This window comes from Pseudochaenichthys georgianus, chromosome 14 (genome assembly GCF_902827115.2).
Source record: "Pseudochaenichthys georgianus chromosome 14, fPseGeo1.2, whole genome shotgun sequence".
NCBI classification, from domain to species: domain Eukaryota; kingdom Metazoa; phylum Chordata; class Actinopteri; order Perciformes; family Channichthyidae; genus Pseudochaenichthys; species Pseudochaenichthys georgianus.
In genome coordinates this window covers 36,195,980-36,215,166 of record NC_047516.1, presented here as the reverse complement: position 1 = coordinate 36,215,166, position 19,187 = coordinate 36,195,980, and the positions used below count along the sequence as shown (strand labels likewise).

The 19,187-nt window shown below is 46.8% G+C and overlaps 1 protein-coding gene across 3 annotated transcripts in view; it reads left to right on the top strand.

Annotated features, from left to right (window-relative positions):
• The window catches only part of cfap58 (cilia and flagella associated protein 58), a 47,759-nt gene that overhangs the window by 1,865 nt on the left and 26,707 nt on the right, over positions 1–19,187 (top strand). For all 3 annotated transcript variants that reach the window (XM_034099942.1, XM_034099943.1, XM_034099944.2), the window contains exons 4-13: positions 31–181; positions 478–672; positions 6,925–7,062; positions 7,282–7,441; positions 7,710–7,792; positions 7,982–8,173; positions 8,271–8,432; positions 8,954–9,100; positions 17,684–17,824; positions 17,915–18,138. In XM_034099942.1, coding sequence (XP_033955833.1) covers positions 31–181; positions 478–672; positions 6,925–7,062; positions 7,282–7,441; positions 7,710–7,792; positions 7,982–8,173; positions 8,271–8,432; positions 8,954–9,100; positions 17,684–17,824; positions 17,915–18,138 — 1,593 coding nt within the window. The remainder of the gene's footprint in view (positions 1–30; positions 182–477; positions 673–6,924; positions 7,063–7,281; positions 7,442–7,709; positions 7,793–7,981; positions 8,174–8,270; positions 8,433–8,953; positions 9,101–17,683; positions 17,825–17,914; positions 18,139–19,187) is intronic.

The window sequence follows — 19,187 nt, the reverse complement described above, 5'->3', positions numbered from 1 at the left end:
ATGGAGCCAACTGTAATGTGTGTTTTCCAGTGATCTTCTAAAGATAAACGAGGAGTTGACTGTGGAGAGGGATGAACTTCTGACAACTGTGGAGGCTCTGAGAGGAAAACTAAACAAAGCCATCACAGTGGAGCAGGAGATGGAGGCGCGACGAGAACAAGCCTCCGAGAATATCTCTCAGGTAAGTAAGATGCAAACTACTCTCTACGGCAGACCTCTAATGTACTTCATGTTAGATGTAATAGAGACTAATGAAGAGACAACCAAAGGTGTAAATGATCTTATTAAAGAGGAAACAGATTTTGCACAGAAGAAGAGACGTTAATGAGAAATTAGATTATCTGCTAAATTTGACATTTTACATCAATGAGTCTGTACAGTAGATGACCTTATGTACTGTAAGAGCAAAACACAGGGGTACTTACAAATTAAATAACTTTAATATAGCTGTAACTTGTTGTTTGTGTTCAAATCCAGCTTCAGCAGGAGCTCCAGGTACAGCAGAATGTGATTTCCCGGGAGATGAGGCTGAAGGAAAAGCTGGATAAGGAGGTGAAACAGCTGCAGGTGGATATGGAGGCCAAGCTGGGGGAGATTAAAGCTCTGAACGTTCAGGGCCAGAGAGCCAAAGAGGAGCAGCAGAGACTGGAGCAGCAACTCAGAGAGCTGAAGGTGAGCAGGAGAGGGACCGTGACTAACATTAAGATCACCTTTTTTAATCCCCGAGGGGAAATTCAGTTCTTCACTCCGGTATTTTTTTCTATTACAGACATAGGCCCAAAATACACTCACACGTATATTAATTTAGCTAATAACTAATATTTCGGTAATTTGAGATATTTCTCTTGTAACAGTAAGAAAGTATAATAAATAAATGGTATGATAAGCTTAAGGTCTGGATCACATTTCTTCCCCAACATTTTGTCCACATTGCCCCTAAGGGCTTCTGTAGCAACCCAGTCTCACGGCATGTTATAGTCACAAAACAAATGTAATCTATTGATTCGTGTTCACCAACACGATTTCCCCCTTTTTTTCGTGTCGCACAGAACGATTAAACGATACGATAAAAGCAATGTATTTCTATTGGTAGTATGTTTCGTACGGAGCCCTGGAGGGTTCATAGAGAGAAAAATAAATAAAACGTGGCCACGTTTTACTTTCTCGTTCGCACGAGATACCTTCTCGTGCGCACGCTTTAGTAACTCGTGCGCACGAGTTACTAAAGCGTGCGCACGAGAAGGTGCAAATGCCGGTGGTGTCGGACACACACGAACACGCTCACAGAGCGGAGCTGAACACACACACACACACACACACACACACACACACACACACACACACACACACACACACACACACACACACACACACACACACACACACACACACACACACACACACACACACACACACACACACACACACACACACACACACACACACACACACACACACACACACACACACACACACACACACACACACACACACACACACACACACACACACACACACACACACACACACGCGCCCTGGTGACAGGACATCTCCTTCATAAAACGAGGGGGAATACTCTGGTAGTTCGATGTGTGTCACAGCCTCGATCTCTTCTCAGCGGTTCTAATGAAGCGAAACGCAGTGAAGTAACCAGTAAAAGGCACAGCTCTTTGCAGCTGGTGCTGCTCTTCTCAGATTCTGCTGAGCTACACGTTACTGCCTCCGGTGCCCTGTACGACAAAGCCAGTTCAACAGACCCATTCATATGTTTGATTTACCCGGCTTAACTAACCCTAACAAACGCGATGTCGCTAAGCGGTCCTACGAAGCTGGTTATCAACTCAGTAAATCAACCAGGGTTTCTCTGTCCGGCTGAGAGCGCGTTCACGTGAAAGGGACGGGGTTAGCAACATTTGACCAATCACAAACATGGAGACGCGTGCTGAGACGCAGCGTCATACTTCATGAATGAATAGTATAGAGAGGCGAAGTCACGCCCATCTACTTCCGGCCCATGGGACCCCGGAAGCGAAACATTTACATTGAATTCAATGGAGTGAGAAAACTTATCTTTTGATCCCGTTTGAATTTTCCCACGAAAATACGCGACTACAAAGACTACAAATCCCAAATCCCATTCTGGGTCGCGTAAGTGATGTCACAGGCGATAATGCTCCAAGTGGTTGCGACTCGTAATTAAAGCGAAGAAGAAGAAGAAGATCTCATAACTGATTTATTCCCTCCAATAAATAAGAGATTGCTAAAAATAAATTCACTTTTACAAGATGCCTGTGTGCTTTGTACCAGGTTGTAATCACAAAAGTGATCATACCACTTGCTCGTTCTATCGATTCCGTCTGATGAAAGGACCAGGAGTCGCCGGATCAGACATATCAGGTAATATACATGTTTTGCTTGGAACATAGTCAAGTTAGCTACCTAGCTAGTAGCGACGAGTAGCGAGCACGTTAGTTAGCATTACATTACTTAGCCTTGTCATTTTTAGTAGCCTTACCATGAAGTTATTATTTTATTACATGAAGTAAACCAACATTTTAAACAGTAAGAGTAGTCATGATGGTAAGTATTTCGTGAAACATTTGAAGAGTAGTCTACTGCGCCATCCACCGGGTGCTAAGGAAGCAGTCAGGGAGAGTCGAAGGCAGGCAGGGAGCTTTGCATGACATTCTTCTGGACGTGTTTCATTGTGATGACAGTAAGGGTGAGTCAATCTGTTTGTTGGAAAGACAGTAGTTGAGTGATTACTGAGAGAAAATTATTAGAAGAGATCATTATTCAAAGTGTTGTTACTTTAAAGTGTTGTTACTGACCTTTTTCTCTTTTATTTCCTTTCCCTCACCTGTAACTGCTGAGACCCTGAGGAACATGCACACTGACCTGCTCTGGCAACCTGATTTACACTGTACGTAATAGTATTTGGTTATGGTATATTATTTATATACATCAAAGGCACAATGCACCCCCCAGAGACACACATGTATTGAGTGGGATATGTTGCATAGGTCAAGTGAAATCATCTTTACACACTAGAAAACTGTAGGAGCGGCAACTTGTTTTGAAATTGAATTTTTAATATCCGATTGAAGTTGATCTGTTTTCTTTATTCTTCTCTCTTCCCAGCTCCATCCATCACCGTTCTCTGTTCCTGCAGGTCCTGCTTGCTAATCAATGCTTTATTTTTTTACACAATTACAAATAAAGTCAATGTATTGTATGACATGAAGTTGTGCTTCATTCAGAGTCAATAATAAATTCATTCTGCCTTCAACTGCACAATGATTGTGGACTGCACCGACATCCATGTAGCTGCCCCCCAGTAAGATGAACCAAGCAAAGAGGGTCAACATCATGCCTAAGGACATCCAGCTGGCGCGCCGCATCCGCGGAGAGAGGGCTTAGACTGACCTGAGACCAGCACACCCAAACACAACGGCTCTTTTAAGAGCCACCTACAGTTTCAAAGAGTTGCAATCCTACGTTATTATAATGATTAAACTGGTTCATGTGTCACTTAGTTTACTGAACCGTGATGAATGAAATAAATTAGTGAGGTAGTGGTTTACTGAAGTTACAAAGACATTAATATATGAGTAACAGGTCAGTGTAAACACAAGCTTCTGTCAATTATGGATCATTCAAACTATATACAAATAATATGTAATGAAGTTCTAAAATAAGTATTCGGTATATTCCTTGATAGCTTTTGGAGAAGGTTGTTTTTAAGTTTACTAAAATCTATCGTTTCAACTGTTTCACTTTATAAAAAGGTACAGGTGAGGAGAGCATCATTGAGTTTCTTATTCTGTCAGTAAATTATCCAAATGAAATGTTTATCATTATTTTAGTCAACCCTAAACAAATTGATTGTACCTTTTTAATAATGACCTTACATGGTCGCCAAAGTTAAATTAACTTCAGAAAATCAAATCTGTTCTGAGAAAAAACTAATAAATGTTTAAAGATAGGAACTTGCCATCCCACTGAAAAACAGTCCGTAGAGATTTAAAGGCGTAGTTGTAGTTCAGTCCAACGTTTCATTTGGATTCATTTCTCCAACAGTCAACTATTTTCATAAAGAATATATATATTTTTCAAAGTCAACTTTATTGTCAATCTTACTCAGTTTGTGTTTATAGACAGAGAGATCAAAAAGACTTTTAAATCAAATAAAATTATACAATTTACAGATATGTATACAAATATATATATATCCTATATACACCATCATGTATAATGATGGTGGACACTTCACCTCCAGCAGGGCAGGTGGCTGCACAAGTCCATCGGGGGATGCTCCCAAAACACCGACTCACTCACAAAGAGACCAGACTCGAACACTGTCACCTGATAGGCCTGCACAAAAGCCTTCACCCCTTCGGCCTCGTTTACAACCCCCCAGTTGACAGCCATGACTCCTTCCAAGTTGTACCCCCCGAGCACCCTCTTCATGAGGGACGCGCATGGAGTGGATGAAAGTCCCGACCGCAGCACAGCACCAAACTTGCTGGCTGTCAACCTGCCCCGCCTGTGTAACTGCCACTGAGGATTTGTCCGCTGTCCTCTGGTGGCTGTCTGGATGAAAGCTTGCTGGTCTCTGCTCAGTCGCATTGAGGCAAGAATTGCCTCAAGCCCCCGACCCCCATGCCCCTTCACCAGCTCCGGCACGGTGACAATAGCCTGATGTTGAGGCCGCGGCTCTGGCTCAGGTGACAAAAGCCATGCCATGCCACACTGTGCGCCCCTCAGTGCAGACCTGAACCAGTCTACATCCTCAGTGGCGATGTCTCTGGCCAGTGGGTTGTATGTCTCCTCTCACTGTTGGTAAAGTTGAGACACCGGCTGGACTACTTTGGAATTGCCAGGCTTCCTCCACTGGCACTCAACATATGTGGAGCTGATCTGCCACATGGCACATATTGCCAATGCTGCAGCGTGGCTGCATTTGTACATCCCCCGTGCACAATCACAGGCAGCGCTCTGCATCGCGCCATCGTCTCCCATACAGATCTGTACAAATAAAGTAAGTACCATGTTTGTTAGCATGCTATAATAGATTGAATGAGCAATAATACAAGGATAGTCCGGATCTGGGGGTGGGAGGGGTTATTTTTCCATAGTTTTGTCCTCTTGTCTGATTGTTGTTATTGTTTGTTTTTTCTGTATTTTTTGTAATTTGTGTTGTATTGGTTGTGATTGTACATTGTATTTTTCTAAATGTGTATGAATACATTTTTGAAAAACATTTGATCAACAATAAAAAAAGATTTGGTCAGGATCTAGACTCAGTGTGTAGTTTATTAATTAATCAATGCTCTCTACATTAGGAAAACACATACCAGTGTACCCGAGGGAGTCACACACAGCTGTGCCTGGATAACCAAACAAAGCGGTTTCACACAAAAGCATGTGTAACTTCACAGTTTTACGACACATTTTTTTGACTTGCAAAATATTATTTTAAATTGACAAACATCATATTTGCACAATTCAAACGGGATCAAAAGATAACCTTTCTCTCTCCATTGACTTCAATGTATAATTTTACGCTTCCGGGGTCCCATGGAGGCTCCCGGAAAGGGAGGGACTTCGCCTCTCTATAGCAAATCCTGCTTCGTAGTACAGGCCACTGGTGCCGCAGAGATTTCATAAAGTGAAGGAGGTTTTCCTTCTATAAAACAGCTGTGGGCAGCAGATACTGTGAGTCACGGACAGGAATCCCTCAATTTAAATAAAACGAGGCCACGCTTTATTAACTCGTGCGCATGCTTTATTAACTCGTGCGAACGCTTTATTAACTCGTGCGCACGCTTTATTAACTCGTGTGCACGCTTTATTAACTCGTGCGAACGAGAAAGTAAAACGTGGCCAGGGCTCCTTAGTTTCGTGCCTGTACCACGTCTTTTTGTCCGGTCTGGTCTTGGAAGACTGGAAGCTGTGTGGTTCATAAAAACATTTTCTTAATCAATATCAAGCCACGATTATTGTTTTTATTTTGAATCGTATAATGTCTGACTTTTCTTGCCGTCCGCGAGGAAAATAAATGGGGCTCAGAGCCTCAGAATACTTAAATCTGTATTGTTAAACCTTTTTTTCCTTCTAATTTGTTATTATTTATCGTTCTGTGTGACCTGTAAAAAAGGGGAAAATGGTGTTGGTGAACACGAATCAATAGATACATTTTGTGACTTTAACACGAAATGCCGTGAGACTGGGTTGTCTGCAGTTGAATTCATACTATTGATTAAAAAAAAACCTCTGGTCTCTTTCCTGGAGTTCTAGCTTAATTTGTCAACAAGTGTATACATAAAGAGTTTACAGTATGGTAACCAAAGCCCAGATCAGTAAGCTGTTATACGAACCCACAATCTAATAATGTACTCTTCAACAAGAGCAAAGGTCACACCAGGAAACTGCTATCATTCTGTATGGTTAACAACAGCATTGTGGAAAAGGAAAGGATGATTTGAATGAATTCCTCTTCAATCGTCACACACAGGTACATGTACAGCTGCACCACATACACAGTGAAGTTCAGTCTCTGTATTCAACCCATCCTAGTATTAGGAGTGGACAGCTTTTGTACAGCACTATTGGAGCAGTGTGGGATCTGGTGCCTTGCTCAAGGACTTATTGGCAGTGCCCAGGAGGAGCTGACACCTCTCAAAGAACCAGTCCACTCTCCATACTTGGTCCATTATAAGGATTAAAACAGGGGACCCTCTACCCAAGTCCCTACTGCCGCTCCCAAAACCATGTAAAACCAAAGTGCACGTAATTGTGTGGTATATAAAATAATGTTATACATACAAATATATGTACCCACACAGACCCTCACACACACATTATTTCACATATACACACAGTGGTACCTCACCTGCCTCCCTCCCTCCCTGACTGTGACAGATGTCGAATGAGCGCTCCTCTAAGGATCTGGAGCAGATGCAGCTGAAGAACAACAAGCTGCTGCAGGACAGTGAGCAGCTCTCTGCAGCCAAACAGCATCTCTCCCTGGAGAATCAGCAGAACGCCAACGAGCTCAAGGTACATGTTGGTCCACGGACACACACAGACACACACAAAGCATGTAGTGACAGAATCAGAGTAGATGTGGGGCTATACTGTGTAGGCCTAAAATAAAAAAAATGTTTCTCAGATCTGCAGTAGTGGAGAATATATTAATGAATACCTATGCATGTCAATCAGGTAACACCCAACCTCTGTGTAATGCTTCATATGACTCCCCCCCCCCCCACCTGTCAGATAAGAGAAGACGAGGTAAATCAGATGCGTCAGGAGATGGCCAAACAAAAAAAGATGAGAGAAACCATCCAGAAGAAGTTCCACCAGATAGAGGATCAGAAGTCTGATGTGGAGGTGCAGAGGGAGACGCTGAGGGCTCAGATTGCTGCTCTGGAGAAAGGTACAGTATGGATCGGGACATTCTTTATCGTTTCTCCTTTACAATTCCTGTTCTGTACAATAAATTGGACATCAATCAATTTCATTCGGACATTAAAGTCTTCTTTTTGCCCTGCCATATTTTATTCAGACTTCTCAAAGACGTGAGACATGCTAATTTACATAACATGTTTCAAGATAGCGCCACGCTCATGAAAGAGAATTAGTTATGATGAAAATATCCTACACTGTTGACTTGGGGCATCAAGTCTTTCTTTCTCCTTCCACAGATCTTGAATCCTCCCAGAAGCAGGTGGAAAGTGACAGAAAAGCCATAGATGAGCTTGTTCGAGAGAGAGACATCTTAAATAAGGTATGAAGAGAACCTCACAGGAAGAGGATGCTGTATATGCTGGCCTGTTATGTCATTTTAAATATTGATCTTGGTCAGTAGAGAACAGCAGCAACTCGTGTAAAAGTAACTCACAGGCTATTTATTAATCTACATTTTCCCTCATCATTTCCTCATTGTCCTGTATTCCTCTGTGATCGCATTCAATAGAACATGATCAAAGCTGCACTCTCCACCGAGAAGCAGCAGAGCCTGGTGAAGCTGCTGGAGCAGGACAAGAAGACGCTGGAACACGAGATCAGTGGATTCCGCCTGGAGGCCCAGAAGCAGCGCAAGATCATCCAACAGCTGGAGAAGGAGCGCGACCGCAACATCAACGAGACCAGCAGCCTCATGCAGAAGGTTGCATTCACTATTTGGATTCATTTTTTATATGACACAATGATTTAAAGATATGTATTGTTCTGAGGCCTGACATCAACTGTTCTACATTTCACAGGTGCAACAAAAAGTGGATGACGTGGAAGTGAGAGAGATGGAGATATTTGATTGGAGGAAGAAGGTCACAGAGGCAGAGTGCAAGCTGAAACAGCAAGAGAACCTGCTGGAGTCTGTGGTGTCTGAACGGAACCTCTACAGCAAAAACCTCATCGAGGCTCAGGTACTAACACACTGCTGATTGGATGTAGAGCGGGGGGTCACTGATCACTATGTGGGGCTTTCATCGCTGGCTCCTACTGTCCAAATCACAAAGTGTCCAAGACATTGACCCCAAGGTTCTCGGATGGTCTGGCCAACTCTTGCATCTCTGCCTGAGTGTGTGTGTGTGTGTGTGTGTGTGTATGAGAGGCCAATATTAAAACTTAGAAAGCAGTTCATTCACTATCCTTCAAGTGTTTCTTTTTATTATTCATATAAAGTGTGAAGTAGCCAGTGCATCAACTAGTTACTAGGAAATGGAAGAAGTCATAACCTTGATTCTTTCATGAGTTGCTCCAAAGACTTGGATTAAACGTACAGTTTTTACTCTATCTGTCGTTCCTCGTGTTTATATTCTGTATTTTCTAGTATGCAAAGATGGTGAAACCTCCTCACAACTAGTTTTACACCACAGTAAATGTTTTTATAATATATTATCACCCTTTGTTTCCTTCCTTCAAAATTCACTGTGTCTGGCCTCAGGAGGAGATAGCAGAGATGAAGAGGAAGATGAAGACCATGGATAACCAGGTCACCCGACTGAGAGACGAGATTACTGGGAAGGAGCTCGCCCTCACAAAGGATCAGCAGGAACACAAGTGCTTAGAGAAGGATAACGAGACCCTGAAGGTACTGCATCCTGTCTCATTGGTTCATAGTGAGGGGGGCTTTGGAGTTCCTCACCATCATTTCAAATGTGATCGACAAAAGCCTCTGCCAAATGCATACATGTGAATGTTACATTTCCCCGCATGTAAGTTATGAGAGTTGCCTTGTCCAGTAGCACTAGGAACTATTGAATTACTCATTAACCCAAGTCATAGTTTTCTCTTTTTTAGGGCTACCTTCACTCTACATTGCCAGGAAAATGTGTGCTTCATTTATATTCACCAATGCAGAGCCAGTCCATGATGTGCTTGTGTTCAAATTCAAAGTGCAGACTGGCTGACAAATATACAGGCGTTTTCATTGAAAGTGCGGCTTCTTATTCGCTGCTCTGAGCCGCTGTACCATAACATTCAAAGACTTTAACACACAAACACACACTTCCTCTTTTTTATCCATCCATCCATCTTCTCCCGCTTATCCGTGGTCGGGTCGCGGGGGTAGCAGTTCCAGCAGAGAGCCCCAAACGTTCCTTTCCCCTCATCAACCAGCTCTGACTGGGGCATCCCAAGGCGCTCCCAGGCCAGCGAAGAGATATAATCCCTCCACCTGGTCCTAGGTCTACCCCTTGGTCTCTTCCCAGCTGGACGTGCCTGGAACACCTCCCTAGGGAGGCGCACAGGTAGCATCCTGACTATGTGCCCAAACCACCTCAACTGGCTCCTTTCGACGCGAAGGAGGAGCGGTTCAACTCCGAGTCCCTCCCGGATGACCGAACTTCTCACCTTATCCCTAAGGGAGACACCAGCCACCCTGCGGAGAAAACCCATCTCGACCGCTTGTATCCGCGATCTCGTTCTTTTGGTCATGACCCATCCTTCATGACCATAGGTGAGTGTAGGAACGAAAATGGCCCGGTAGACAGAGAGCTTTGCCTTCTGGCTCAGCTCTCTTTTCGTCACAACGGTGTGGTAAAGCGACTGCAGTACCGCTCCCGCTACTCCGATTCTCCGGCCCATCTCACGCTCCATTGTTGCCTCACTCGAGAACAAGACCCCGAGATACTTGAACTCCTTCACTTGGGGTAAGGACTCATTCCCTACTTGGAGTGGACAGTCCATCGGTTTCCTGCTGAGAACCATGGCCTCAGATTTGGAGGTGCTGATCCTCACCCCAGCCGCTTCACACTCGGTTGCGAACCGATTCAGTGAGTGCTGAAGGTCGCAGACCGATGAAGCCATTAGAACCACATCATCTGCAAAAAGCAGTGGTGCAATCCTTAGTCCACCGAACTGCAGACCCCCTCCCCCACGACTACGCCTCGAAATCCGATCCATGTATATTACAACAGGATTGGTGACAAAGCACAGCGACACGACACTGTGTCTCAGGGGATCTTAATATTTAAGTTATACCAGGTTAACGGAAATAATCTCAGCTAACTGACGATACAAACCATTTTTACCAAAACAAAATACAAGTCTCATAAGAAGCATCTAAATGACCCCTGAGCAAAAAATGCTTACGGACTTTGGCACAGAACTCAAGATAAAAGTACCCTTATTACTTATCGTAGCTGCACATACAATATATCTGATTACAGCTGAGGTTCCACAGATTATTTAGGTATATAGTATCATCACTGAGTGATCGGAACTTGCGATAGGGGAAGCAAACACAGACATCACAACATGTACCTTTACGGAGCTTCTAGGGAGATCGTCTCACCGTAGCTGTCAATCTGATCAAAAGACGTGTTCAATGGCATTAAAAAGAGAAAAAACGCGGCTGAATCGGTTAATCCATAGGTTTTTAATGTCTCTGTATAAAAAAATTATTTCATTTATAATCCATAATTACATTTTTATGTAAAAATCACAGAGCAAAAGTTAGCTGCTAATGGTAGCCACCAGAGTGGCTGCGGCTTCCGGTCTTGGCTATGCGGCAGTCTAATACACACATTACCAAATAAGGAGTGAGAGTGACGCGTAGCCAAAACCGGAAGCTGCATACACTCTGGTGGCTACCATTAGCAGCTAATTTTTGTGCTCCGATTTTTATATAAAAATGGAATTATGGATTATGAACAATTGCTTCAAAGCCACAGATACATTATCAACCTATGGATCAACCGATTCAGCCGCGTTTTTTCTCGTTGTAAGGCCATTGAACAGGTCTTTTGATCAGATTGACAGCTATGGTGAGACAATCTCCCGTCAAAGCTCCGTAAAAGGTACGTGTTGTGATGTCTGTGTTTGCTTCCCCTGTCGCGAGATCGGATCGCTTAGATACTATACTTAAATAATCTGTGGAGTCTCAGCTTTAATCGGATATATTGTATGTGCAGTTTCGATAAGTAATAAGGGTATCTTTATTTTGAATTCTGTGCTAAAGTGCGTTAGCATTTTAAAAAAAAAAGAATAAAACCGCACGTCCCTGCGGTGTGAATATCGCGCATGCGCATATCGCGGTTATCGCCATGACACGGTATATCGTTCAGCCCTACCCTGAGTAGAGAACCCTTCACCCCATACTCCCGCAGCACCTCCCACAGTAACTCCCTGGGAACTCGGTCATACGCCTTCTCCAAGTCTACAAAACACATGTAGATCGGATAAGCGTACTCCCAGGCCCCCTCCAGGATCCTTGCGAGAGTAAAAAGCTGATCCATCGTTCCACGACCAGGACGGAATCCGCATTGTTCCTCCTCAATCTGAGGTTCGACAATCGGCCTGACCCTCCTTTTGAGTACCTTAGAGTAAACTTTCCCGGGGAGGCTGAGTAGTGTGATGCCTCTGTAATTGGCACACACCCTCTGATCCCCCTTTTTGAAAAGGGGAACCACCACCCCGGTCTGCCACTCCTTCGGTACTGTTTCCGACTTCCACGCAACGTTGATGAGACGTGTCAACCATGACAGTCCCTCAACACCCAGAGCCTTCAGCATTTCTGGGCGGATCTCATCCACCCAGTGGCGTAACAAGGTTGTGATTGGCCCCGGTGCAAATATTATTTTGGGGCCCCCCCCATCACCCCAAACATAAGCGCACGCTGATGCACTCACACACGCACGGACATACACAACCACTCAGAAGCACCACATGTATATGCTATCAACAACAGCCTGCCCTGGCCTGGCCTCAGACCACCACAGCCTGACAACGGCACAGCGAACTAAGACGAGGATTAAACCTGTTTCCTTGATGTTTGTCTCTGGGGGATGGGCCGGTAGGCCTACATAGACCGGTTGCTATAATATAGCTTTTGATCTTGGCGTCGGGGGTCTCAATAGCGCCATAGTGTCCCCTATCGGTTGGGGCCCTTTGGGGAACTGTTGGACCACCGCCGGGCACAGCCAAATCCAGCCTCTCCTCCTGGCTGGCTGGAGATGAAGGTTGCACAGCCACGGCCACGGATAGAGCATTACTTGTGGAGCTAGATGGCAATGATGGTGGTGAGGCAGGTGAGCTATTGTTAGCCTCCGGCTCCGGCTGCCACTGCACTTCAACATTGCTAACGTTAGCGCTCGATGTATGACAAAAAAAACTGTCTAATTTTGTCAGTTTAGCTGTTACATCTCCATGTTCTCTCTTGTCCTTTCTCTTTTGAGCGCTGCTCTTGTGCTTTGGTTTGCTGTACATCAGAGATGGTGTACTCGAGTACTGGACTCGGACTCGAGTGCCGATTTTCGGGAGGTAAAGGCACACCTTTATATGATCATTATAAAAAAAATAAGAGAATAGATTTTCATCTATTCTCTTATAGTATAAAATACTATATGACAGTAAAAAAAGTTATTAATAAACAAGAATACAGTTTAAAAGGGGAGTGATTTGTAAAATATCCATAAATAAAAAGAAAATCTGCGCCAGCTAAAATCTTGCCTAGGGCAGCAAATTGGTCAGGGCCTGCTCGGACTTGGACTCGGACTCGAACACAGGTAATGATGACTCGGACTCGACTCGGACAGTCCTTGGGTGCCTCGGACTTGGACTCGACTACGACTCTCCCTTGGTGACTCGGACTTGGACTCGGACTCGAAGAGTGGTGACTCGAGAGACTCGTGAATTGGTGACTTGACTACAACACTGCTGTACATTATAAATGCAAGCTATTACATTTGTTATTATTGTTACGGTAGAGCGAAGGAAGCAGGTAGGACCCAAATGCAGATTAAAGTCAAAATAATTCCTTTATTTCAAGGCTATATACATATATATATATATACACACACATATATATATATATATATACATACACATATATACATATACATATATATATATATATATACATATATATACACATATATATACATATATATATACACATATATATACACATATATATACATATATATATATATATACACAGGCAGAACAGCACACTCACCGAGGACAAGCCAAATCACAAGACAACCCGACAAAGAGAGACAGAAAACCCAGAACTTAAATACACCCAGGACTAATCACATAAACACGAGACAGGTGAGGAGGGAGGTAGGTACCAGGTGAACACAATTGGGTAATCAGAGAAGGAAACCGACAGAAAGCAAACAGGCAGGAAACGGGGGTGAACACTTTACAAAATAAAATAGGAAACCCAAAGATAGAAAAGGACACGAAAAATACAAACACAGACAAATCCTAACAGTACCCCCACCTCAAGGGACGGATCCCAGACGTCCCAAAACAAAAAACAAAAATCCAAAAACTCAAGCAGGGTGGGTGGAGGGGGTCCGGAGGAGGGACGCATCACTAAGCCACCAGGGTGGGAGGAGGGGGTCAGGAGGACGGGACTGAACTGACCGCCCAGGGGCACGGCAGAGGACCAGGAAGGGGTCTCGGGCGGACGGCCCGGGGGCAAGGCAGAGGACCAGGAAGGGGTCTCGGGCAGACGGCCCGGGGGCAAGGCAGAGGATCAGGAAGGGGTCTCGGGCGGACGGCCCGGGGGTAAGGCAGAGTCCAAAAAGGGGGATTCGGGCGGACGGCCCGGGGGCAAGGCAGAGGACCAGGAAGGGGTCTCGGGCGGACGGCCCGCGGGTAAGGCAGAGTCCAAAAAGTGGGATTCGGGCGGACGGCCCGGGGGCAAGACAGAGTCCAAGGTGGGGACCATGGAGGGGCGAAGGCAGCGGCAGGAAAAGTCAGGGGGCCGGGCCCGAGGGCGAAGACCACTGCACTCAGGGGGCCGGGCTAGAGGGCGAAGACCAGACAGCTCCGCAGGCCGGGCAGGAAGGCGCTGACGGGACAGTGCCGGAGGCCGGGCAGGACCCGGTGTCGGAGCTGGTGGGACAGGCCTCGGCAGGATCCCCCACCGAAGTGGACCAGGACACGGGATTGGCAGGACCCCCGGCAGGAGAGCAGTTGGCGGGACCCCCAACGAGACAGGACAAGGAGCCGGCAGGACCCCCGGCAGGAGAGCAGTCGGCGGGGCCTCCAACGGCACAGGACAAAGGGTTGGCAGGACCCCCGGCAGGAGAGTAGTCGGCGGGACCTCCAACGGTACAGGACACAGGGTTGGCAGGACCCCCGGCAGGAGAGCAGTCGGCGGGACCCCCAACGGGACAGGACATGGAGTTGGCAGGACCCCCGGCAGAAGAGCAGTCTGCGGGACCTCCAACGGCACAGGACATGGGGTTGGCAGGACCCCCGGCAGAAGAGTAGTCTGCGGGACCCCCAACGGGACAGGACACAGAGTTGGCAGGACCCCCGGCAGGAGAGTAGTCGACGGGACCCCCAACAGCACAGGACATAGGGTTGGCAGGACCCCCGGCAGGAGAGTAGACAGCGGGACCTCCAACGAGACAGGACAAAGGGTTGGCAGGACCCCCGACAGGAGAGCAGTCGGCGGGGCCTCCAACGGCACAGGACAAAGGGTTGGCAGGACCCCCGGCAGGAGAGTAGTCGGCGGGACCTCCAACGAGACAGGACAAGGAGCTGGCAGGACCCCCGGCAGGAGAGTAGATGGCGGGACCTCCAACAGCACTTCAGTAGGGACTTGAGATGGGACTAGAGAAGGGACTAGGAAAGTGACCTGAGGAGGGACTAGGGAAGGGACTACAGAGGGGACTAGAGGAGGGACCAGAGGAGGAACTAGAGAACGAAACTCGAGAGGAGACTCGAGAGGGGAACTAGAGAGGGGACTCGAGGAGGGAACTCGAGAGGGGACTAGAGGAGAGACTAGAGGAGGGACTAGAGGAGACTCGAGAGGGGAACTAGAGAGGGGACTAGAGGAGGGACTCGAGGAGGGAACTCGAGAGTAGACTGGAGAGGGGACTCGAGAAGTGACTAGAGGAGGGACTAGAGATGGGACTAGGGAATTGACTAGAGGCGGGACTAGAGATGGAACTTGAGAGGTGACTCGAGAGGGGACTCGAGAGGGAACTGGAGATGGGACTAGAGAAGGGACTTGGGAAGGGACTATGGCAGCTGGGACCAGGACTGGGGCCGGAACCATGGCTGCTGGGGCTGTAACCATGGTTGCTAATGCCGGAACCAGGGCCGGAACCATGGCTGTAAAGTCCGGCTCCGGAGCAGGGACCATGGCTGTTGGGACCGGCACTGGAGCCGGAACACGGATCCATGGCTGTGTGGGGTGGTACTGGAGCACGGTACCATGGCTATGTGGGATGGTACTGGGGCACGGAACCATGACTGCTGGGGGCTGAACTGGTTCTGGAACCCTGGCCCTTTGGGCTCGTGCTGCCAACCTGGCCTTGCGACCCCTTCCTTTAGGAGCCGTTTGGAGGCTCCGTGGACCTCCAAAGGCCAGACGAGTACCAGCGAATGGCTCCTGGACAGTAGCAAACACTGGGTGAGAAGCAGGGGCTGACGCCAGACGGACCACACCGATGCGTGTGGTGTCAAAACAGGAGTTGGGAGACCTGGGTCTGTCAGGACTGGGAAAACAAATTGTGAGGTAATCCAAAAGCCTGGCAGGTAAGAATTTCACCAAACTTTGATTCCTCAGTGTAAGGTGGACTGCTTCTGCCACAGCAGCATCTCGCTGCTGAACCCTGACCGCTCCTATCCATTGATCAGAGCAGGTAGCCAAAGAAAAAGTAAAATCCAATAATTCCTGCTCAAAAGGATCTGCTGGGCCCATATTTGAGGTCGGGTTGTAATGTTACGGTAGAGCGAAGGAAGCAGGTAGGACCCAAATGCAGATTAAAGTCAAAATAATTCCTTTATTTCAAGGCTATATATATATATATATATATATATATATACAGGCAGAACAGAACAGAACACTCACCGAGGACAAGCCAAATCACAAGACAACCCGACAAAGAGAGACAGAAAACCCAGAACTTAAATACACCCAGGACTAATCACATAAACACGAGACAGGTGAGGAGGGAGGAGAAAACACATAGGTACCAGGTGAACACAATTGGGTAATCAGAGAGGGAAACCGACAGAAAGCAAACAGGCAGGAAACGGGGGTGAACACTTTACAAAATAAAATAGGAAACCCAAAGATAGAAAAGGACACGAAAAATACAAACACAGACAAATCCTAACAATTATGCTGCCGAACTTGCTGCTGCTAGCTACAGTACAGGTTGATTAAACTGTTCGCTCGTCACGCAAGGTATCACATGACATGAAAGGGAGCAAGGTCATTGGACAGACAAATTACAAATTAATTTAGGTTGCTTGGTTACTTTGAAGACTGCGTGAACCGGTCAATGCCATTGGGGCCCCAACAAATATATATTTAAAAAGAATATTTAAAAAATAAATATAATTATTATTATTATTATTATTTTTTTTTGCATGGGCCCCTTGCCGGCTCTGGGCCCCTGTGCGTTGCACCGGCTGCACCGGCGATAGTTACGCCACTGCATCCACCCCCGGGGCTTTGCCACTGTGGAGTTGTTTGACGACCTCAGTGACCTCCCCCCGGGAGATTGGTATTGATCCCCCGTCATACTCCAGCTCTGCCTCTAACATAGAGGGCGGAGTTGTCGGGTTCAGGAGTTCCTCAAAGTGTTCCTTCCAACGCCCTAACACTCCATCAGTTGAGGTCAACAACGTCCCATCCTTACTGTACACAGCTTGGATGGTTCCCTGCTTCCCCCTCCTGAGGTGTCGGACAGTTTTCCAGAACAACTTTGGTGCCGCCCGAAAGTCCTTTTCCATGTCTTCTCCGAACTTCTCCCACACCCGCTGCTTTGCCTCGGTCACGGCTGAGGCTGCTGCCCTTCGGGCCTGTCGGTACCTTGCAACTGCCTCGGGAGTCCCCCGGGATAACAAATCCCTGAAGGCCTCCTTCTTCAGTCGGACGGCTTCCCTGACCACCGGTGTCCACCAGGAGGTTCGAGGGTTACCGCCCCTCCTCTTTTTTTATAACAAGTGATATAATGGCACAGACAGGTGCGCTGTGTAAACAAAAACAGACAGAGACGTCCCACAGCTAGCTTGTCCACGCTGCTGTGAGCATTTTGATGTGTGCCTACAGAGCAGTCCCTAACCAGAGTCCGGCAGGGCTAAACAGCTTTCAAAGGACTGCTAAACAATAAGAGAATCAATGCTGAGACACACACAAACACTCACATTGTCATTATTTGTATTTATGTGTGCATATCTCGGTGTCCTGCTGCAGGGGGAACTGCAGCTCATGAAGCTCCAGCTCGAAGAAACAAAGCAGCGTGTGGACAGTCAGAAAGCAGAGCAGCTCAAACTCCAGAAGATTATAGCCGACGCTGATGCTGAGCAGATCCAGCAGAAGAAACAACTGGAACAGGTATAGAGAGATGAAGTTGAACAAGAGGAAGTACAGAATGATAAAAGAGATACATATATCTGATTATTTGTTGACCAAACTTCACTCAAGGTGATCCGAGAGCGAGACAACCTGGTCAAACAGCTGCTGCACCGCAACGATGAACGTGCACTGTTGTATGAGAAGATCAGGATCCAGCAATCCATCCTGAGCAAGGGAGACTTCCACTACAACCAGCGGATGGATGACGTACGCCTGCTGAGGGTGGAGATTAAAAGGCTCCGGCGCAAGAAGAGTATCCTGGACCAGACTTTACCCAACAGAGAGGACCTGAGGTAACACAGAGAGGACCTGAGAGAGGACCTGAGGTAACATAGAAAGGACCTGAGAGAGAACCTGAGGTAACATAGAGAGGACCTGAGAGAGGACCTGAGGTAAAACAGAGAGGACCTGAGAGAGGACCTGAGGTAAAACAGAGAGGACCTGAGGTAACACAGAGAGGACCTGAGAGAGGACCTGAGGTAACATAGAGAGGACCTGAGAGAGAACCTGAGGTAACATATAGAGGACCTGAGAGAGGACCTGAGAGAGGACCTGAGGTAAAACAGAGAGGACCTGAGAGAGGACCTGAGGTAAAACAGAGAGGACCTGAGGTAACACAGAGAGGACCTGAGAGAGGACCTGAGGTAACATAGAGAGGACCTGAGAGAGGACCTGAGGTAAAACAGAGAGGACCTGAGAGAGGACCTAAGGTAAAACAGAGAGGACCTGAGGTAACATAGAGAGGGCCTGAGAGAGGACCTGAGGTAAAACAGAGAGGACCTGAGGTAACACAGAGAGGACCTGAGAGAGGACCTGAGGTAACATAGAGAGGACCTGAGAGAGAACCTGAGGTAACATAGAGAGGACCTGAGGTAAAACAGAGAGGACCTGAGGTAAAACAGAGAGGACCTGAGGTAAAACAGAGAGGACCTGAGAGAGGACCTGAGGTAAAACAGAGAGGACCTGAGGTAACACAGAGAGGACCTGAGAGAGGACCTGAGGTAAAACAGAGAGGACCTGAGAGAGGACCTGAGGTAAAACAGAGAGGACCTGAGGTAACACAGAGAGGACCTGAGGGAGGACCTGAGGTAAAACAGAGAGGACCTGAGAGAGGACCTGAGGTAAAACAGAGAGGACTTGAGGTAACACAGAGAGGACCTGAGAGAGGACCTGAGGTAAAACAGAGAAGACCTGAGGTAACACAGAGAGGACCTGAGAGAGGACCTGAGGTAACACAGAGAGGACCTGAGAGAGGACCTGAGGTAAAACAGAGAGGACCTGAGGTAACACAGAGAAGACCTGAGGTAACACAGAGAGGACCTGAGAGAGGACCTGAGGTAAC